The sequence below is a fragment of the Scyliorhinus torazame genome, chromosome 11 (genome assembly GCF_047496885.1).
Source record: "Scyliorhinus torazame isolate Kashiwa2021f chromosome 11, sScyTor2.1, whole genome shotgun sequence".
Lineage (NCBI taxonomy): Eukaryota > Metazoa > Chordata > Chondrichthyes > Carcharhiniformes > Scyliorhinidae > Scyliorhinus > Scyliorhinus torazame.
In genome coordinates this window covers 257040205-257063038 of record NC_092717.1, presented here as the reverse complement: position 1 = coordinate 257063038, position 22834 = coordinate 257040205, and the positions used below count along the sequence as shown (strand labels likewise).

Here is a 22834-nt window from a genome sequence, read left to right as displayed (position 1 = left end):
TGTGGTGTCTGTGATTTGTCGCTATTTTCAGGTACCCGTGTGTACGTGCAACTGGAGTCACAGCACCGGGGTCGAGTGAGGGGCTTGTGCGGTAATTTTGACGGAGACACAGAGAATGACTTCACTACCCGACAGGGGATTGTAGAAGCAACTTCCGATCGGTTTGGGAATTCCTGGAGAGTCAGTCAGAGCTGTCCCGAGGTCTACAATGAGGACGTTCCACATCCGTGCTCGGTGAGTCCAGGTCAGAGTGACCGGGCAGTGGGAGGTTGCCATGTTGGTCAGAGTGACCGGGCAGTGGGAGGTTGCCATGTTGGTCAGAGTGACCAGGCAGTGGGGAGGTTGCCATGTTGGTCAGAGTGACCGGGCAGTGGGGAGGTTGCCATGTTGGTCAGACTGACCGGGCAGTGGGAGGTTGCCATGTTGGTCAGAGTGACCGGGCAGTGGGAGGTTGCCATGTTGGTCAGAGTGACCGGGCAGTGGGAAGGTGCCATGTTGGTCAGAGTGACCGGGCAGTGGGAAGGTGCCATGTTGGTCAGAGTGACCGGGCAGTGGGAGGTTGCCATGTTGATCAGAGTGACCGGGCAGTGGGAGGTTGCCATGTTGGTCAGAGTGACCGGGCAGTGGGAAGGTGCCATGTTGGTCAGAGTGACCGGGCAGTGGGAGGTTGCCATGTTGGTCAGAGTGACCGGGCAGTGGGGAGGTTGCCATGTTGGTCAGAGTGACCGGGCAGTGGGAGGTTGCCATGTTGGTCAGAGTGACCGGGCAGTTGGAGGGTTGCCATGTTGGTCAGAGTGACCGGGCAGTGGGGAGGTTGCCATGTTGGTCAGAGTGACCGGGCAGTGGGAGGTTGCCATGTTGGTCAGAGTGACCGGGCAGTGGGAGGTTGCCATGTTGGTCAGAGTGACCGGGCAGTGGGAGGTTGCCATGTTGGTCAGAGTGACCGGGCAGTGGGAGGTTTCCATGTTGGTCAGAGTGACCGGGCAGTGGGAGGTTGCCATGTTGGTCAGAGTGACCGGGCAGTGGGGAGGTTGCCATGTTGGTCAGAGTGACCGGGCAGTGGGAGGTTGCCATGTTGGTCAGAGTGACTGGGCAGTGGGAGGGTTGCCATGTTGGTCAGAGTGACCGGGCAGTGGGAGGTTGCCATGTTGGTCAGAGTGACCGGGCAGTGGGAGGTTGCCATGTTGGTCAGAGTGACCGGGCAGTGGGTGGTTGCCATGTTGGTCAGAGTGACCGGGCAGTGGGAGGTTGCCATGTTGGTCAGAGTGACCGGGCAGTGGGAGGGTTGCCATGTTGGTCAGAGTGACCGGGCAGTGGGAAGGTGCCATGTTGGTCAGAGTGACCAGGCAGTGGGGAGGTTGCCATGTTGGTCAGAGTGACCGGGCAGTGGGAGGGTTGCCATGTTGGTCAGAGTGACCGGGCAGTGGGAAGGTGCCATGTTGGTCAGAGTGACCAGGCAGTGGGAAGGTGCCATGTTGGTCAGAGTGACCGGGCAGTGGGAAGGTGCCATGTTGGTCAGAGTGACCGGGCAGTGGGAGGTTGCCATGTTGGTCAGAGTGACCGGGCAGTGGGAGGGTTGCCATGTTGGTCAGAGTGACCGGGCAGTGGGGAGGTTGCCATGTTGGTCAGAGTGACCGGGCAGTGGGAGGTTGCCATGTTGGTCAGAGTGACCGGGCAGTGGGAGGTTTGCCATGTTGGGCAGAGTGACTGGGCAGTGGGAGGTTGCCATGTTGGTCAGAGTGACCGGGCAGTGGGTGGTTGCCATGTTGGTCAGAGTGACCGGGCAGTGGGAGGTTGCCATAAGAACATAAGAACTAGGAGCAGGAGTCGGCCATCTGGCCCCTCGAGCCTGCTCCACCATTCAATGAGATCATGGCTGATCTTTTGTGGACTCAGCTCCACTTTCCGGCCCGAACACCATAACCCTTAATCCCTTTATTCTTCAAAAAACTATCTATCTTTATCTTAAAAACATTTAATGAAGGAGCCTCTACTGCTTCACTGGGCAAGGAATTCCATAGATTCACAACCCTTTGGGTGAAGAAGTTCCTCCTACACTCCATCCTAAATCTACTTCCCCTTATTTTGAGGCTATGCCCCCTAGTTCTGCTTTCACCCGCCAGTGGAAACAACCTGCCCGCATCTATCCTATCTATTCCCTTCATAATTTTATATGTTTCTATAAGATCCCCCCTCATCCTTCTAAATTCCAACGAGTACAGTCCCAGTCTACTCAACCTCTCCTCGTAATCCAACCCCTTCAGCTCTGGGATTAACCTAGTGAATCTCCTCTGCACACCCTCCAGTGCCAGTACGTCCTTTCTCAAGTAAGGAGACCAAAACTGAACACAATACTCCAGGTGTGGCCTCACTAACACCGTATACAATTGCAGCATAACCTCCCTAGTCTTAAACTCCATCCCTCTAGCAATGAAGGACAAAATTCCATTTGCCTTCTTAATCACCTGTTGCACCTGTAAACCAACTTTTTGCGACTCATGCACTAGCACACCCAGGTCTCTCTGCACAGCAGCATGTTTTAATATTTTATCATTTAAATAATAATCCCTTTTGCTGTCATTCCTACCAAATTGGATAACCTCACATTTGTCAACATTGTATTCCATCTGCCAGACCCTAGCCCATTCACTTAGCCTATCCAAATCCCTCTGCAGACTTCCAGCATCCTCTGCACTTTTTGCTTTACCACTCATCTTAGTGTCGTCTGCAAACTTGGACACATTGCCCTTGGTCCCCAGCTCCAAATCATCTATGTAAATTGTGAACAGTTGTGGGCCCAACACTGATCCCTGAGGGACACCACTAGCTACTGATTGCCAACCAGAGAAACACCCATTAATCCCCACTCTTTGCTTTCTATTAATTAACCATCCTCGATCCATGCTACTACTTTCCCCTTAATGCCATGCATCTTTATCTTATCATCGATTATCATAGAATTTACAGTGCAGAAGGAGGCCTTTCGGCCCATCGAGTCTGCACCGGCTCTTGGAAAGAGCACCCTACCCAAGGTCAACACCTCCACCCTATCCCCATAACCCAGTTGCCCCACCCAACACTAAGGGCAATTTTGGACACTAAGGGCAATTTATCATGGCTAATCCACCTAACCTGCACATCTTTGGACTGTGGGAGGAAACCGGAGCATCCGGAGGAAATCCACGCACACACGGGGAGGACGTGCAGACTCCGCACAGACAGTGACCCAAGCCGGAATCGAACCTGGGACCCTGGAGCTGTGAAGCAATTGTGCTATCCACAATGCTACCGTGCTGCCTTTTGTGTGACACCTTGTCAAAGGCTTTCTGGAAATCCAGATATACCACATCCATTGGCTCCCTGTTATCTACCGCACTGTTAATGTCCTCAAAAAATTCCACTAAATTAGTCAGGCACGACCTGCCCTTTATGAACCCATGCTGCGTCTGCCCAATGGGACAACTTCCATCCAGATGCCTTGCTATTTCTTCCTTGATGATAAATTCCAGCATCTTCCCTACGACCGAAGTTAAGCTAACTGGCCTATAAGTACCCGCTTTCTGCCAACCTCCTTTTTTAAACAGTGGTGTCACGTTTGCTAATTTCCAATCCGCCGGGACCACCCCAGAGTCTAGTGAATTTTGATAAATTATCACTAGTGCATTTGCAATTTCCCTAGCCATCTCTTTTAGCACTCTGGGATGCATTCCATCAGGGCCAGGAGACTTGTCTACCTTTAGCCCCATTAGCTTGCCCATCACTACCTCCTTGGTGATAACAATCCTCTCAAGGTCCTCACCTGTCATAGCCTCATTTCCATCAGTCACTGGCATGTTATTTGTGTCTTCCACTGTAAAGACCGACCCAAAAAACCTGTTCAGTTCCTCAGCCATTTCCTCATCTCCCATTATTAAATCTCCCTTCTCATCAGAGGAATAGGGAGAGAGAGCATTTAAACACGTGGCTACAGGGATGGTGCAGGCGGGAGGGATTCAGATTTTTGGATAACTGGGGCTCTTTCTGGGGAAGGTGGGACCTCTACAGACAGGATGGTCTACATCTGAACCTGAGGGGCACAAATATCCTGGGGGGGAGATTTGTTAGTGCTCTTTGGGGGGGTTTAAACTAATGCAGCAGGGGCATGGGAACCTGGATTGTAGTTTTAGGGTAAGGGAGAATGAGAGTATAGAGGTCAGGAGCACAGATTTGACGTCGCAGGAGGGGGCCAGTGTTCAGGTAGGTGGTTTGAAGTGTGTCTACTTCAATGCCAGGAGTATACGAAATAAGGTAGGGGAACTGGCAGCATGGATTGGTACCTGGGACTTCGATGTTGTGGCCATTTCGGAGACATGGATAGAGCAGGATCCCTGCACTGACTGCTTTTTCCCAGTCCCTCTTACAATTAATCATCTATCTCCAATCTTTGGTGTAACTAATTCCCTGAAGCTGCTATCTATGACCCCCTCTGCCTCCCGAATGATCCGAAGTTCTTCCAACTCCAGCTCCAGTTCCCTAACTCGGTCTTGGAGGAGCTGGAGATGGCAGCACTTCCTGCAGGTAAAATCAGCAGGGACACTAACGGCATCCCTCACCTCAAACATCCTGCAGGAGGAACATTGCACTCCCTTCCCTGCCATTCCTCTAACTTTCTACCAAGATCTGGCTAACAACTAAATTTTAAATAATAATAATAATACAATATGGTACTTACCTCACACCAATGGGTTTTATTATTAGGTTAGAGGCGGAGGGCGGGTGGGAGACACTACACGTGTAGTGTCTCGGGTTTCCTCTCCACCAGAATTTATTGGTGAGGGACTTCCCAGAAGTCCGCGGGTCGAACCTCCTGTTCCCGCCTTAAAAAATAATTTTTAAAAAAATACAGCAGCAAAAGAGGAACAGAAACGGGACCAGGTAAGTGTTTACTTCAATACTCACCCAGCAGCAGCCCCCGCACTCCGCTCCCACTGAAACTCCAAGAGATGCTCCTGCAAGGTAAGTTATTTTAAACTTCAATACTCACCCACCAGCAGCCTCTGCACTCCAGTTCCTCAACTGTTTCACTATAAAGTCTTTGCTCCCAGTCTACCTTAGCTAGTTCTTCTCTCATCCCATTGTAATCTCCTTTGTTTAAGCACAAAACACTAGTGCTTGATTTTACCTTCTCACCCTCCATCTGTATTTTAAATTCCACTATATTGTGATTGCTCCTTCCGAGAGGATCCCTAACTATGAGATCCTGAATCAATCCTGTCTCATTACACAGGACCAGATCTAGGACCGCTTGTTCCCTCATAGGTTCCATTACATACTGTTCTAGGAAACTATCGCGGATACATTCTATAAACTCCTCCTCAAGGCTGCCTTGACCGACCTGGTTAAACCAATCAACATGTAGATTAAAATCCCCCATGATAACTGCTGTCCCATTTCTACATGCATCTGTTATTTCTTTGTTTATTGCCTGCCCCACCATAATGTTACTATTTGGTGGCCTATAGATTACTCCTATCAGTGACTTTTTCGCCTTACTATTCCTGATTTCCACCCAAATGGATTCAACCTTATCCTCCATAGCACCGATGTCATCCCTTACTGTTGCCCGGATGTCATCCTTAAATAACAGAGCTACACCACCTCGCTTACCATCCACTCTGTCCTTCCGAAAAGTTTGATACCCTTGGATATTTAACTCCCAGTCGTGACCATCTTTTAACCATGTTTCAGTAATGGCCACAAAATCATAGTCATTCACGATGATTTGCGCCATCAACTCATTTATTCCGAATACTACGAGCATTCAGGTAAAGTACACTTATGTTGGCTTTTTTTGCTCTGTTCTGAATCTTAGCACCTCGATCAGTAACCTCTCCTAAGTTATATTTCCTCTTAACCGTTCTCCTAATTTTCCTTGTCATTGAACCCATATCTTCCTGTAACAACCTGCCGCGTCGCTTACCATTGATGTTTTCACTTCCCGTTTTATTCCTTTTAGTATTCCTGGTCCTATTCACTAAGCTCACCTCAGTCACTGTACCTTGTACTGTCGCCCTTTTTGATTTTTGACTATGCCTTCTCTGCCTCACACTTTCCCCCTTACTGCCTTTTGTTTCTGTCCCTGTTTTACTACCTTCCAATTTCCTGCATCGGTTCCCATCCCCCTGCCACATTAGTTTAAACTCTCCCCAACAGCTCTAGCAACCCCCCCCCCCAGGACATCGGTTCCAGTCCTGCCCAGGTGCAGACCGTCCGGTTTGTACTGGTCCCACCTCCCCCAGAACCGGTTCCAATGTCCCAGGAATTTGAATCCCTCCCTCTTGCACCATCTCTCGAGCCACGCAGTCATCCTCTCTATCCTGACATTCCTACTCTGACTAGCTCGTGGCACTGGTAGCAATCCTGAGATTACTACCTTTGAGGTCCTACCTTTTAGTTTAACTCCTAGCTCCCTAAATTCAGCTTGTAGGACCTCGTCCCGTTTTTTACCTATATCGTTGGTGCCTATGTGCACCACGACAGCTGGCTGTTCACCCTCTTCCCCCCCCCCCCCCCCCCCAGAATGTCCTGCAGCCGCTCCGACACATCCTTGACCCTTGCACCAGGGAGGCAACATACCACCCTGGAGTCTCGATTGCGTCCGCAGAACCGCCTGTCTATTCCCCTTACAATTGAGTCCCCTATCACTATAGCCCTGCCATTCTTCTTCCTGCCCAGCTGCGCAGCAGAGCCAGCCACGGTGCCATGAACCTGGCTGCTGCTGCCTTCCCCTGGTGAGCCATCTTCCTCAACAGTGTCCAAAGTGGTTTATCTGTTTTTCAGGGAGATGACCGCAGAGGACACCTGCACTGCCTTCCTACTCTTGCTCTGTCTTTTGGTCACCCATTTTCTATCTCCCTCAGTACCTTTCACCTGCGGTGTGACCAACTCGCTAAACGTGCTATCCACGACGTCCTCAGCATCGCGGACGCTCCAAAGTGAGTCCATCCGCAGCTCCAGAGCCGTCAAGCGGTCTAACAGGTGCTGCAACTGGACACACTTCTTGCACGTGAAGGAGACAGGGACAGTGGACGTGTCCCTGAGCTCCCACATCGCACACGAGGAGCACGACACGGGTCTGAGATCTCCTGCCATGTCTTAAACCTTCGGTTAACTTCAACAACTACAATTTCAACAAAAAAAACAACAAAGAAAAAATAAATAAATATACCAATGAAAATAAACAGAAAAACAGAAACACTACTTACCAGTCACTTACCAGGGATATAAAGCACTTCCTCCCCACCCAGCTTCGAATTCCCACCTAGGTTCAAATTCCCAAACTCACTGTTTGCTGTCTCACTCTGGCTGTGTCTTCTCTCTGGCTCACTGGGAGAACTCACTGGGAGTGAGTTTACAAGTTGCTCTTTTTAAACTGTCCTGAATTGATTTCCCTCCCCCACCTGCTTTTAGATCAAGGTAGATTTAAGTGACTGGTAAGTAGTGTTTCTGTTTTTCTGTTTCTTTTCATTGGTATATTTATTTATTTTTTCTTTGTTGTTTTTTTCCACATTGCCAAGAACTCTACCGTTAACCCTGTATTCCGCATTCATATTTGTCCTTCCAAAATGGACAACCTCACACTTTTCAGGGTTAAACTCCATCTGCCACTTCTCAGCCCAGCTCTGCATCCTATCTATGTCTCTTTGCAGCCGACAACAGCCCTCCTTACTATCCACAACTCCACCAATCTTCCTATCGTCTGCAAATTTACTGACCCACCCTTCAACTCCCTCATCCAAGTCATTGATGAAAATCACAAACAGCAGAGGACCCAGAACTGATCCCTGCGGTACGCCACTGGTAACTGGGCTCCAGGCTGAATATTTGCCATCCACCACCACTCTCTGACTTCTATCGGTTAGCCAGTTCGTTATCCAACTGGCCAAATTTCCCACGATAGATGGGTTGGTGGAGTGGGCGGTAAAGTGGCAGATGGAATTTAACACCGAGATGTGTGAGGTCAGCATTGAAGGAGGTCAATTTACTGGTAGGGAAACTACTGGAGAAGATTCTGAAGGAGTGAATCTATCTCCACTTGGAGACGCAAGGTTTGATCAGTTACAGGGAGGACACAATAAATGGGATATACTAAGAGGGGGAGATGAAGTGAGAGATCTTGGCGTACAGGTACACAGGTCCCTAAAGGCAGCAGTTCAAGTAGAGAAGGTTGTTAAGAAAGCAAATGGAATGCTCGCCTTCATTGGCAGAGTATAGAATATAAAAGTAAGGATATGAAGTTGGAATTGTATAAAACACCGGTGAGGCCACAACTGGAGTATTGTGGGCAGTTCTGGTCGCCACATTACAGGGAGGATGTTATTGCTCTGGACAGTACGAAGTCTTACAACACCAGGTTAAAGTCCAACAGGTTTGTTTCGATGTCACTAGCTTTCGGAGCGCTGCTCCTTCCTCAGGTGAATGAAGAGGTCTGTTCCAGAAACACATATATAGACAAATTCAAAGATGCCAAACAATGCTAGGAATGCGAGCATTAGCAGGTGATTAAATCTTTACAGATCCAGAGATGGGGTAACCCCAGGTTAAAGAGGTGTGAATTGTCTCAAGGCAGGACAGTTGGTAGGGTTTTGCAGGCCAGATGGTGGGGGATGAATGTAATGCAACATGAATCCCAGGTCCCGGTTGAGGCCGCACTCATGTGTGCGGAACTTGGCTATAAGTTTCTGCTCGGCGATTCTGCGTTGTCGCGGGTCCTGAAGGCCGCCTTGGAGAACGCTTACCCGGAGATCAGAGGCTGAATGCCCTTGACTGCTGAAGTGTTCCCCGACTGGAAGGGAACATTCCTGCCTGGTGATTGTCGCGCGATGTCCGTTCATTCGTTGTCGCAGCGTCTGCATGGTCTCGCCAATGTACCACGCTTCGGGACATCCTTTCCTGCAGCGTATGAGGTAGACAACGTTGGCCGAGTCGCACGAGTATGTACCGCGTACCTGGTGGGTGGTGTTCTCACGTGTAATAGTGGTATCCATGTCGATGATCTGGCACGTCTTGCAGAGATTGCCATGACAGGGTTGTGTGGTGTCGTGGTCACTGTTCTGAAGACTGGGTAGTTTGCTGCAAACAATGGTTCGTTTGAGGTTGCGCGGTTGTTTGAAGGCAAGTAGTGGGGGTGTGGGGATGACCTTGGCAAGATGTTCATCGTCATCAATGACGTGTTGAAGGCTGTGAAGAAGATGACGTAGTTTCTCCGCTCCGGGGAAGTACTGGACGACGAAGGGTATTCTGTCGGTTGTGTCCCATGTTTGTCTTCTGAGGAGGTCGGTCCGGTTTTTCGCTGTGGCGCGTTGGAACTGTCGATCGATGAGTCGAGTGCCATATCCCATTCGTACGAGGGCATCTTTCAACGTCTGTAGATGTCTGTTACGCTCCTCCTCGTCTGAGCAGATCCTGTGTATACGGAGCGCTTGTCCATAGGGGATGGCTTCTTTAATGTGTTTAGGGTGGAAGCTGGAGAAGTGGAGCATCATGAGGTTATCCGTGGGTTTGCGGTAAAGCGAAGTGCTGAGGTGACCGTCCTTGATGGAGACGAGTGTGTCCAAGAATGCAACTGATTTTGGAGAGTAGTCCATGGTGAGTCTGATGGTTGGATGGAACTTATTAATGTCATCGTGTAGTCGTTTCAGTGATTCTTCGCCGTGGGTCCAAAGGAAAAAATGTCATCGATGTATCTGGTGTATAACGTCGGTTGAAGGTCCTGAGCGGTGAGTAGGTCCTGTTCAAACTTGTGCATGAAGATGTTGGCGTATTGGGGTGCGAATTTGGTCCCCATGGCTGTTCCGTGCGTCTGGAGGAAGAACTTGTTGTCGAAGGTGAAGACGTTGTGATCCAGAATGAAGCGGATGAGTTGCAGAATTGCGTCTGGAGATTGGCAGTTGTCGGTGTTGAGTACTGAGGCTGTTGCAGCAATGCCGTCGTCATGGGGGATGCTGGTGTAGAGTGCCGAGACGTCCATTGTGACGAGGAATGTTCCTGGTTCAACTGGTCCATGGGTGCTGAGTTTCTGTAGGAAGTCCGTCGTGTCGCGACAGAAGCTGGGTGTACCTTGTACGATGGGTTTCAAGATGCCCTGATGTAGCCAGAGAGGTTCTCACACAAGGTCCCATTGCCTGAAACGATAGGGCGGCCTGGTGTGTTGGCCTTATGTATTTTCGGGAGGCAGTAGAGATCTCCAATGCGGGGAGTACGTGGGATGAGAGCACGTAGGGTGCTCTGAAGATCTGGATCCAAGGTCTTGATCAATCTGTTAAGTTGGCGGATGTGTTCCTTGGTCGGATCTGCGGGTAACTGTCTGTAGTGTTCTTGGTTGTTCAGTTGTCGGTATACTTCTTTGCAGTAGTCCGTTCAGTTCAGTACGACTTGAGTTGATCTGCGGTGCGGCAACCGAAGAGGAAAGAGTCGAATTGGACCCCTCCGGAAGGCCGCTGCCTTAGACTCGACATGTATGCTCAAGCCGTCAGGAGTCGCGTCAATGCCAGATTCATCAGTCGCATTCACAAGACAACCCCGAACGTCACCCAAGCACAACGCAATGCCATCCGCGCTCTCAAGACCAACCACAGCATCGTTATCAAACCAGCAGACAAAGGGGGGGCCACTGTCGAATTCATACTGTGCCCACCCCAGTCCAACGCCGGCATTTCCACATCATTGCTCTGGAGAGAGAGCAGAGGAGGTTTACAAGAAAGTTGCCAGGGAGGGGAGTGTGGTGATGGGGGGAGGGGGGGGTGTGGTGAGGGGAGTGTGGTGGTGAGGGGTGGGTGGAGTGTGGTGAGGGGGGAGGGGGAGTGTGGTGAGGGTGGAGGAGTGTGGTGAGAGGGGGGGGGGAGGAGTGTGGTGAGGGGGGGAGGGGGAGTGTGGTGAGGGGGGGAGGAGTGTGGTGAGAGGGGGGGAGGAGTGTGGTGAGAGGGGGGGAGGAGTGTGGTGAGGGGGGGAGGGGGAGTTTGGTGAGGGGAGGAGTGTGGTGAGGGGGAGGAGTGTGGTGAGGGGGGAGGAGTGTGGTGAGGGGGGAGGAGTGTGGTGAGGGGGGGAGGAGTGTGGTGAGGGGGGGAGGAGTGTGGTGAGGGGGGGAGGAGTGTGGTGAGGGGGGGAGGAGTGTGGTGAGGGGGGGAGGAGTGTGGTGAGGGGGGGAGGAGTGTGGTGAGGGGGGGAGGAGTGTGGTGAGGGGGGGAGGAGTGTGGTGAGGGGGGGAGGAGTGTGGTGAGGGGGGGAGGAGTGTGGTGAGGGGGGGAGGAGTGTGGTGAGGGGGGAGGAGTGTGGTGAGGGGGGGAGGAGTGTGGTGAGGGGGGAGGAGTGTGGTGAGGGGGGGAGGAGTGGTGAGGGGGGGAGGAGTGTGGTGAGGGGGGGAGGAGTGTGGTGAGGGGGGGAGGAGTGTGGTGAGGGGGGGAGGAGTGTGGTGAGGGGGGAGGAGTGTGGTGAGGGGGGGAGGAGTGTGGTGAGGGGGGGAGGAGTGTGGTGAGGGGGGGAGGAGTGTGGTGAGGGGGGGAGGAGTGTGGTGAGGGGGGGAGGAGTGTGGTGAGGGGGGGAGGAGTGTGGTGAGGGGGGGAGGAGTGTGGTGAGGGGGGGAGGAGTGTGGTGAGGGGGGGAGGAGTGTGGTGAGGGGGGAGGAGTGTGGTGAGGGGGGGAGGAGTGTGGTGAGGGGGAGGAGTGTGGTGAGGGGGGAGGAGTGTGGTGAGGGGGGGAGGAGTGTGGTGAGGGGGAGGAGTGTGGTGAGGGGGGGAGGAGTGTGGTGAGGGGGGGAGGAGTGTGGTGAGGGGGGGAGGAGTGTGGTGAGCGGGGTAGGAGTGTGGTGAGGGGGTGGTGGGGGGGGGGTGGAGTGTGGTGAGGGGGGAGGAGTGTGGTGAGGGGGTGGTGGGGGGGAGGAGTGTGGTGAGGGGGGAGGAGTGTGGTGAGGGGGTGGAGTGTGGTGAGGGGGGGGAGGAGTGTGGTGAGGGGGGGAGGGGGGGAGGAGTGTGGTGAGGGGGAGGAGGAGTGTGGTGAGGGGGGAGGAGTGTGGTGAGTGGGTGGTGGGGGGGGTTGGAGTGTGGTGAGGGGGGAGGAGTGTGGTGAGGGGGGAGGAGTGTGGTGAGGGGGGAGGAGTGTGGTGAGGGGGGAGGAGTGTGGTGAGGGGGAGGAGTGTGGTGAGGGGGGAGGAGTGTGGTGAAGGGGGAGGAGTGTGGTGAGGGGGGGAGGAGTGTGGTGAGGGGGGGAGGAGTGTGGTGAGGGGGGGAGGAGTGTGGTGAGGGGGGGAGGAGTGTGGTGAGGGGGGAGGAGTGTGGTGAGGGGGGAGTAGTGTGGTGAGAGGGAGGAGTGTGGTGAGGGGGGAGGAGTGTGGTGAGGGGGGAGGAGTGTGGTGAGGGGGGGGAGGAGTGTGGTGAGGGGGGGAGGAGTGTGGTGAGGGGGGGAGGAGTGTGGTGAGGGGGGAGGTGTGTGGTGAGGGGGGGAGGAGTGTGGTGAGGGGGGAGGAGTGTGGTGAGGGGGGGAGGAGTGTGGTGAGGGGGGGGGGGAGGAGTGTGGTGAGGGGGTGGTGGGGGGGGGGGTGGAGTGTGGTGCCGGGGGAGAGTTGGTCTTGCTGTTTCACTGAGCTGGTGGGCTCCTTCGGGGGTGGGTTATTGTGGACGATGTGACCTCCCAGGCCACTTGCAGAGGCCGATGAGGTGAGTACAGTGGACAGTGGAGTTTATTTTCACTGTCTTGTATTTCCTGAAACTAATTCCCTATGCGTTTCCTGCCTTTTTCCTCATCAGTTACTTGATGTTATTTTGGCAGCTGGGTAAAGCAACACTTCTTCTGTCGCCTGCAATTAGTGTGAGCAGTCCCGAAACTCTACTGCAACAGCTTGTGAGCGTCTAAAGGACTTTATTTGGGAAGTTCGAGCCATTTGACTCAGAAACGGCAGTGGGTCCAATATGTGAACCATCTCCAATTGTTTTTTGAAACCAAGCAGTCAGCTGGACAATGTGAATTTGGATCGATTCTCAACGAGATGTTGAGAGATAGATTGGTTTGTGGTGTGAATTATCTCACCATCGGGGAAAAAACAATTAGCAGAGACAGAACGTACCTTGAAAAGAATATTAGAGATTGTTCAGGCTACAGAAAGCATTGAAAATGGTGCGTTGAGTTTCAAAGTGTAGAGCGATGGTACGGGGAGAGAACCCCCAGAGAGGCGGGAGGGGGCATGTTTAGATTGATTACAGAACCACATAAAGCCCATCGACAGTCAACAGAAAAAACTGTGGCTCCGGTGGGCAGCTTAGAAAATGACTCGAAAGAAGAATGTGAAGTTTAAACAATATTAAAGTCAGCAAGTCAGCCCCAGCTGTAATTGTGATAATGGTGCTAATTCTAGAGTCATGGTCTCCAATGTCCTGTCACTCTGTTGTCCCTCAGGAGAATCCTCAGCGTGTAACGTGGGCTCGGAAACGCTGTAGCAGCCTCAGTCAGACTCTCTTCCAGGCCTGTCACCCGGAGGTGCCGTACCAACCCTTCTATGAATGGTGTGTCTTTGATGCCTGTGGGTGAGTAAAGATGCAGACAGCAGGATGCCAACAGTCTCAGAGCCTGGAGCCTGCAGGTTGCTGGGATTCTGGAAGTTGGATATGATGATTTGCAGCAGGATGTTATTGACGGTCTGCGACTGTTTGATGTGCTGGATTCTTATTGTCTTTTTCTGGGTGTGTGCAGCTGTGACACTGGTGGGGACTGTGAGTGCCTGTGTACGGCCATTGCCACCTACACCGAGGAGTGTAACAAGCGAGGAGTCTACATCCGCTGGAGGTCTCAGGATCTCTGCCGTAAGTACACACAACAGTTACACAAATCGGGGTCATAGTGTCAGCCCTGTGCTGATGACAGGAGGGAGGTGTTTGCAGGAACAGGGGGAGTTTGTTCCGTTCCTGTAATTCCACTCGGTCATGGCTAACGTAAACTTCAACATTTTCTCAGTCTCGGTTCTCTCCCCGTTACTGATCACAGCCTCGAAAGGCCCCAAAATCTTTGTCGGGGGAGAGTTTCCGATTTGCACTCCCACTTCCCGACACCCCCCTGATCATCTCGAATCACCATAACCCATCACCATCCCGAATCACCGTCACTCAATCACGAATCACCGTCACCCGATCCCGAATCACCGTCACCCGATCCCGAATCACCGTCACCCGATCCCGAATCACCGACACCCGATCCCGAATCACCGTCACCCAATCCCGAATCACCGTCACCCGATCCTGAATCACCGTCACCCTATCCCGAATCACCGTCACCCTATCCCGAATCACCGTCACCCAATCCTGAATATCCGTCACCCAATCCTGAATACCCGTCACCCAATCCTGAATATCCATCACCCAATCCCGAATCACCGTCACCCGATCCCGAATCACCGTCACCCAATCCTGAATATCCGTCACCCAATCCTGAATACCCGTCACCCAATCCTGAATATCCATCACCCAATCCCGAATCACCGTCACCCAATCCCGAATCACCGTCACCCGATCCCGAATCACCGACACCCGATCCCGAATCACCGACACCCAATCCCGAATCACCGTCACCCAATCCCGAATCACCGACACTCAATCCCGAATCACCGTCACCCAATCCTTAATCACTGTCACCCAATCCCAAATCACCATCACCCGATCCCGAATCACCGACACCCAATCCTGAATATCCGTCACCCAATCCCGAATCACCGTCACCCAATCCCGAATCACCGTCACCCGATCCCGAATCACCGACACCCGATCCCGAATCACCGACACCCGATCCCGAATCACCGTCACCCAATTCCGAATCACCGACACTCAATCCCGAATCACCGTCACCCAATCCTGAATCACTGTCACCCAATCCCAAATCACCGTCACCCGATCCCGAATCACCGACACCCAATCCTGAATATCCGTCACCCAATCCCGAATCACCGTCACCCAATCCCGAATCACCGTCACCCGATCCCGAATCACCGACACCCGATCCCGAATCACCGACACCCGATCCCGAATCACCGTCACCCAATCCCGAATCACCGACACTCAATCCCGAATCACCGTCACCCAATCCTGAATCACTGTCACCCAATCCCAAATCACCGTCACCCGATCCCGAATCACCGACACCCAATCCTGAATATCCGTCACCCAATCCCGAATCACCGTCACCCGATCCTGAATCACCGTCACCCTATCCCGAATCACCGTCACCCAATCCCGAATCTCCGTCACCCGATCCCGAATCACCGTCACCATCTCTAATCACCGTCACCCAATCCCGAATCACCGTCACGAAATCCCGAATCACCGTCACCCTATCCCGAATCACCGTCACCCGATCCCGAATCACCGTCACCCGATCCCGAATCACCGTCACCCGATCCCGAATCTCCGTCACCCGATCCCGAATCACCGTCACCATCTCGAATCACCGTCACCCAATCCCGAATCACCGTCACGAAATCCCGAATCACCGTCACCAATCCCGAATCACCGTCACCAATCCCGAGTCACCGTCACCAATCCCGAATCACCGTCACCAATCCTGAATCACCGTCAGCCTATTCCGAATCACTGTCACCCAATCCCGAATCACCATCACTGTCACCCAATCCCGAATCACCATCACCATCTCGAGTCACCGTCACCATCACCATCTCGAATCACCGTCACCATCACCATCACGAATCACTGTCACCCAATCCCGAATCACTGTCACCCAATCCCGAATCACTGTCACCCAATCCCAAATCTCCGTCACCCAATCCGGAATCACCGTCACCCAATCCCGAATCACTTGTGACACCGAAAGGGACCCTAAGGAATTGGTAGATGAGACCGTCCGCCTCGAAGGCAGTGTATGGCCGGTCCGACTTCCGGATTGGGAGCTGGTGGTAGGCGGATTTCAGGTCACTTGTTGAGAAGACCCAGTACTGCGCAATCTGATTGACCACATCAGATATGCGTGGGAGGGGGTACGCGTCGAGCTGTGTGTACCGATTGATGGTCTGGCTGTAGTCCACGACCATCCAGTGTTTCTCCCCAGTTTTAACCACTACCACTTGGGCTCTCCAGGGGCTGTTGCTGGCCTTGATAATACCCTCCTTAAGTAGCCGCTGGACTTCGGATCTGATGAAGGTCTTGTCCTGGGTGCTGTACCGTCTGCTCCTAGTGGCAACGGGCTTGCAATCCGCAGTTAGATTGGCAAAAAGGGAGGGGGATTGACCTTGAGGGTCGCGAGGCCGCAAACGGTAAGGAGGGGTAAGGGCCCGCCGAATTTGAGGGTGAGGCTCTGGAGGTTGCACTGGAAGTCCAGGCCCAACAGGAGTGCAGCGCAGAGATTAGGAAGGACATAGAGGCAGAAGTTACTAAATTCTACGCCCTGGACCGTGAGGGTGACTGTACAATAGCCTCAGATCGGGACGGAGTGGGATCCGGAGGCTAGGGAGATCCTTTGATTGGCAGGGTGGACCGTGTGGGCGCAGCGTCTTACCGTATCTGGGTGAACAAAGCTTTCGGTTCTCCTGGAGTCCAGCAGGCACGAGGTCGCGTGGCCGTTGATTTTAACCGTCGTCGCCGCGGTGGCCAGGTTGTGCAGGCGAGATTGGTCCAGCGTCATCGAAGTGAGCTGCGGGTAGCTATCGGATGCTTGGGGTGGCGAGCGTGTGCGGTTCCGATGTCGGGATGTCCGGGGACCCTGTGGGGGACAAGATGGCGGCGCCCATGGTGCGCACATTGTGGGGTCGGAACAAGATGGTGGCGCCCATTGGTCGCACATGGACCCGGGAGGAGAAGATGCGGCTCCCATTGTGCGTTTGGCGTGGGGGAGGGGGAGATAGCGGGCGCGATCGCAGCGACTGCGCGGGCCTGGCACACAGCCGCGAAGTGGCCCTTTTTACTGCAGGCTTTACAAACGGCAGTGCGGGCCGGGCAGTGTTGGCGGGGCTGCTTCTGCTGACCGGAGAAGTAGCAGCGAGGACCCCCGGGGTGCGCGGATCGGCGTGCGGCGCAGGCGTATTGGGAAGGCAGGGCCCCTGCTGAGGAGGTCATCGGCGGGGTCCAGGAGGGGTAGGAAGGGGTAGAAGGGTGGGCAGTGCGGCGGGGGAGGTACGATTGTACGTTACGGGATGCGACCGTCATGGAGAGCGCCAAGGTTTTCGTCTCCGCCAGTTCGAGCGTGGCCCCTTCCAGTAATCGTTCTCGGATGCGGTCCGACGCAATCCCCGTCACGAAGGCATCGCGCATGAGGAGGTTTGTGTGTTCGGCGGCCGTGACGGCCTGACAGTCACAGTCCCGGACGAGTGGAATTAGGGCCCGCCAGAAGTCTTCGATGGACTCACCAGGTAGTTGCGCGCGGGTGGCGAGTACATGCCTGGCGAAGAGCGTGTTCGCCTTCTGTGTGTAGTGTTCCTTAAAGAGTTCCATTGCTTTTGTGTAATTCGTGGCGTCTTGGACCAACGGGAACACGCTGGAGCTCAGTCTGGAGTACAGGACGTTTATCTTCTGAGCCTCCGTTGGCGCGGGGTCCGCCGCGTTGATGTAGGCCTCGAAACATGCTAGCCAGTGAGTAAAGTCTTTCCTGGCGTCGGGCGAGTGAGGATCCAGCTGCAGGCGATCAGGCTTAATTCGGATATCCATTCTGTGGAAAATCTGACTGTAATAAATTGATGCGCGATCAATTGCACAAAGACTAAAGTTGGGTACAACTGTGGCTTTATTACAGTCAGATGCGAGGCCTCCTGCTGCAGCTGGCGAAATGGCAGGGCACTGGAGGTCATGCATATTTATACAGTTCTCCCTGGGCGGAGCCAGCCGGCAGGAGCTACCGGCGAACCTGTAGCGCAGGTCCTACCTTACATCTCCTATTACAGTGGTTCACCACAATGCCTTCCCCAGGTGGGCCTTGTCTGGCCGATAGAAGTGCGGCTTGCACTCCTCGCAGATCTGGCAGTCCCTGGTCACAGCCCTGACCTCCTTGGTGGAGTAGAGCAGGTTGCGGGCCTTGATGTAGTGGAGAAGCCGGGTGACCCCCGGGTGACAGAGGTCATTGTGGATGGCCCGGAGTCGGTCATCTTGCGCCGCGGGATAGGGCATCTGGGGGCTCGTTGAGCTTCCCTGGATGATACACAATATCGTAGTTATAGGTGGAGAGTTCTATCCTCCTCCACAAGGTTTTATTATTCTTGATCTTGCCTCACTGTGTATTGTTGAACATGAAGGCTACCGACCGTTGGTCGGTGATGAGGGTGAACCTCCTACCAGCGAGGTAGTGCCTCCAATGTCGCACAGCTTCCACAATGGCTTGAGCTTCGTTTTCGACTGAGGATTCCAGCAGAAGGCAGTAGAGCGGAGATGCTGATTGGCTGTTACAGGGGAAATTTGCATACGTCCGTGTGCTCACCCTAACTTGAAGGTGTACCTGAGCAAGAGACCCTAGCTGTTCAAGTGAAGACAAGCATCCAGCAGAGGACAGTAGAGCAGAGCTGCTGATTGGCTGTTGCAGGGGAAATTTGCATACGTCCGCGTGCTCACCCTAACTTGAAGGTGGTTTGTGGAGGAGCTGTTGTCAAGTGACACTTAAACCCGAAACACTTGTTTCCCTCCCTACCCCCTCCTCGAACCAAAAAAACCCAACCGCTGTAAAGATCAAGAGGAAGGCTCGAGGGCAGGTAGAAGTGGAAAGTTGAACCGTGACGTCACAGCCTGCAGGTAAGGGACGGGCTGGTGACTGGTAAGTAGTTTTTCTTTTCCCTCAGGTGTTATCGTGCGGGGCGCAGAGGTTGCTGAGTGAGTGCTTGCTGAGAAGGGGAGTGAATAACAGGTAAGCTCTTTCTTTCTTTTCCTTTTTTTATCTAGAGGGGGTGGCAGGGAAGGTAGTGCAATGTTCCTCCTGCAGAATGTTTGAGGTGAGGGACGCCGTCAGTGTCCCTGCTGATTTCATCTGTGGGAAGTGCACCCATCTCCAGCTCCTCAGAAACCGCATCAGGGAACTGGAGCTGGAGCTGGATGAACTTCGGATCATTCGGGAGGCAGAGGTGGGCATAGATAGAAGCTTCAGGGATGTAGTTACTCCGAAGAATAAAGATAGATGGGTGACAGTGAGAGGGGCTGGGAGGAAGCAGTCAGTACAGGGATCCCCTGTGGTCATTCCCCTTAGTAACAAGTATACCGCTTTGGATACTGTTGGGGGGGGACAGGGACGTACCAGGGGTAAGCCATGGGGTACAGGTCTCTGGCACAGAGTCTGTCCCTGTTGCTCAGAAGGGAAGGGGGGAGAGGAGTAGAGCATTAGTCATTGGAGACTCCATAGTCAGGGGGATAGATAGGAGATTCTGTGGGAACGAGAGAGACTCGCGATTGGTGTGTTGCCTCCCAGGTGCCGGGTCCGTGATGTCTCGGATTGTGTTTTCGGGATACTTAAGGGGGAGGGGGAGCAGCCCCAAGTCGTGGTCCACATAGGTACCAACGACATAGGAAGGAAAAGGGATAGGGATGTAAGGCAGGAATTCAGGGAGCTAGGGTGGAAACTTAGATCTAGGACAAACAGAGTTATTATCTCTGGGTTGTTACCCGTGCCACGTGATCGTGAGACGAGGAATAGGGAAAGAGAGGAGTTGAACACGTGGCTACAGGAATGGTGCAGGAGGGAGGGTTTCAGATTTCTGGATAATTGGGGCTCATTCTGGGGTCGGTGGGACCTCTACAAACGGGATGGTCTACACCTGGACCAGAGGGGTACCAATATCCTGGGGGGAAATTTGCGAATGCTCTTCGGGAGGGTTTAAACTAGTTCAGCAGGGGCTTGGGAACCTGAATTGTAGCTCCAGTATACAGGAGGTTGAGAGTAGTGAGGTCATCAGTAAGGTTTCAAAGTTGCAGGAGTGTACCGGCAGGCAGGAAGGTGGTTTAAAGTGTGTCTTCTTCAATGCCTGGAGCATCTGGAATAACGTGGGTGAACTTGCGGCATGGGTTGGTACCTGGGACTTCGATGTTGTGGCCATTTCGGAGACATGGATAGAGCAGGGACAGGAATGATTGTTGCAGGTGCCGAGGTTTAGATATTTCAGGAAGCTCAGGGAAGGTGGTAAGAGAGGGGGAGGGGTGGCATTGTTAGTCAAGGACAGTATTACGGTGGCAGAAAGGACGTTTGATGAGGACTCGTCTACTGAGGTAGTATGGGCTGAGGTTAGAAACAGGAAAGGAGAGGTCACCCTGTTAGGGGTTTTCTATAGGCCTCCGAAAAGTTCCAGAGATGTAGAGGAAAGGATTGCAAAGATGATTCTGGATAGGAGCGAAAGCAACAGGGTAGTTGTTATGGGGGACTTTAACTTTCCAAATATTGACTGGAAACTCTATAGTTCGAGTACTTTAGATGGGTCCGTTTTTGTCCAATGTGTGCAGGAGGGTTTCCTGACACAGTATGTAGATAGGCCAATGAGGGGCGAGGCTGTATTGGATTTGGTACTGGGTAATGAACCAGGACAGGTGTTAGATTTGGAGGTAGGTGAGCACTTTGGTGATGGTGACCACAATTCGATTACGTTTACTTTAGTGATGGAAAGGGATAGGTATATACCGCAGGGCAAGAGTTATATCTGGGGGAAAGGCAATTATGATGCGATGAGGCAAGACTTAGGATGCATCGGATGGAGAGGAAAACTGCAGGGGATGGGCACAATGGAAATGTGGAGCTTGTTCAAGGAACTGCTACTGCGTGTCCTTGATAAGTATGTACCTGTCAGGCAGGGAGGAAGTGGTCGAGCAAGGGAACCGTGTCAAGAGGAAGAAGGAGGCTTATGTAAAGATGATACATGAAGGTTCAGTTAGGGTACTCAAGAGTTACAAGTTAGCTAGGAAGGACCTAAAGAGAGAGCTAAGAAGAGCCAGGAGGGGACATGAGAAGTCTTTGGCAGGTAGGATCAAGGATAACCCTAAAGCTTTCTATAGGTATGTCAGGAATAAACGAATGACTAGGGTAAGAGTAGGACCAGTCAAGGACAGTAGTGGGAAGTTGTGCTTGGAGTCGGAGGAGATAGGAGAGGTGCTAAATGAATATTTTTCATCAGTATTCACACATGAAAAACACAATGTTGTCGAGGAGAATACTGAGATTCAGGTTACTAGACTAGAAGGGCTTGAGGTTCATAAGGAGGAGGTGTTCGCAATTCTGGAAAGTGTGAAAATAGATAAGTCACCTGGGCCGGATGGGATTTACCCTAGGATTCTCTGGGAAGCTAGGGAGGAGATTGCTGAGCCTTTGGCTTTGATCATTAAGTCATCTTTGTCGACAGGAATAGTGCCAGAAGACTGGAGGATTGGAGGATAGCAAATGTTGTCTCCTTGCTCAAGAAGGGGAGTAGAGACAACCCCGGTGACTATAGACCAGTGAGCCTTACTTCTGTTGTGGGCAAAATCTTGGAAAGGTTTATCAGAGTTGGGATGTATAATCATCTGGAAAGGAATAATTTGATTAGAGATAGTCAACACGGTTTTGTGAAGGGTAGGTCGTGCCTCACAAACCTTATTTTTTTTAAAATAAATATTTTAATGAAAATCTTTGGTCAACCAACACAGTACATTGTGCATCCTTTACACAATATTATAACAACACAACTAACAATGACCTATTTTATAAACAAAAAATGAATAAATAATAAATAACAAAAATGAAAACTAACCCTAATTGGCAACTGCCTTATCACAAGTAACACTCTCCAAAAATATAATTTAACATCCAATATATAATTATCTGTCGCAACGACCTATACATATTATACAGTATATATTAACAACCCTGAGAGTCCTTTTGGTTCCTCCTCCCCCCCCCCCCCCGATCCTGGGCTGCTGCTGCTGCCTTTTTTCCATTCCATCTATCTTTCTGCGAGGTATTCGACGAACGGTTGCCACCGCCTGGTGAACCCTTGAGCCGACCCCCTTAGGACGAACTTAATCCGCTCTAGCTTTATAAACCCCGCCATGTCATTTATCCAGGTCTCCACCCCCGGGGGCTTGGCTTCTTTCCACATTAGCAATATCCTGCACCGGGCTACTAGAGACGCAAAGGCCAAAACATCGGCCTCTCTCGCCTCCTGCACTCCCGGCTCTTGCGCAACCCCAAATATAGCCAACCCCCAGCTTGGTTCGACCCGGACCCCCACTACTTTTGAAAGCACCTTTGTCACCCCCCTCCAAAACCCCTGTAGTGCCGGGCATGACCAAAACATATGGGTATGATTCGCTGGGCTTCTCGAGCACCTCGCACACCTATCCTCCACCCCAAAAAATTTACTGAGCCGTGCTCCAGTCATATGCGCCCTGTGTAATACCTTAAACTGAATCAGGCTTAGCCTGGCACACGAGGACAACGTGTTTACCCTGCTTAGGGCATCTGCCCACAGCCCCTCCTCGATCTCCTCCCCCAGCTCTTCTTCCCATTTCCCTTTTAGTTCATCTACCATAGTCTCCCCTTCGTCCCTCATTTCCCTATATATATCTGACACCTTACCATCCCCCACCCATGTCTTTGAGATCACTCTGTCCTGCACCTCTTGTGTCGGGAGCTGCGGGAATTCCCTCACCTGTTGCCTCGCAAAAGCCCTCAGTTGCATATACCTGAATGCATTCCCTTGGGGCAACCCATATTTCTCGGTCAGCGCTCCCAGACTCGCGAACTTCCCATCCACAAACAGATCTTTCAGTTGCGTTATTCCTGCTCTTTGCCACATTCCATATCCCCCATCCATTCCCCCCGGGGCAAACCTATGGTTGTTTCTTATCGGGGACCCCCCCAAGGCTCCAGTCTT

At 52.4% G+C, this 22834-nt stretch overlaps 1 protein-coding gene across 1 annotated transcript in view; it reads left to right on the top strand.

The window, feature by feature from the left end:
• The window catches only part of sspo (SCO-spondin), a 1206999-nt gene that overhangs the window by 245163 nt on the left and 939002 nt on the right, over positions 1-22834 (top strand). Inside the window, 3 exon segments of the mRNA XM_072468611.1 lie at positions 32-234; positions 13426-13553; positions 13720-13829. Of these exon segments, the coding sequence (XP_072324712.1) occupies positions 32-234; positions 13426-13553; positions 13720-13829 (441 nt within the window).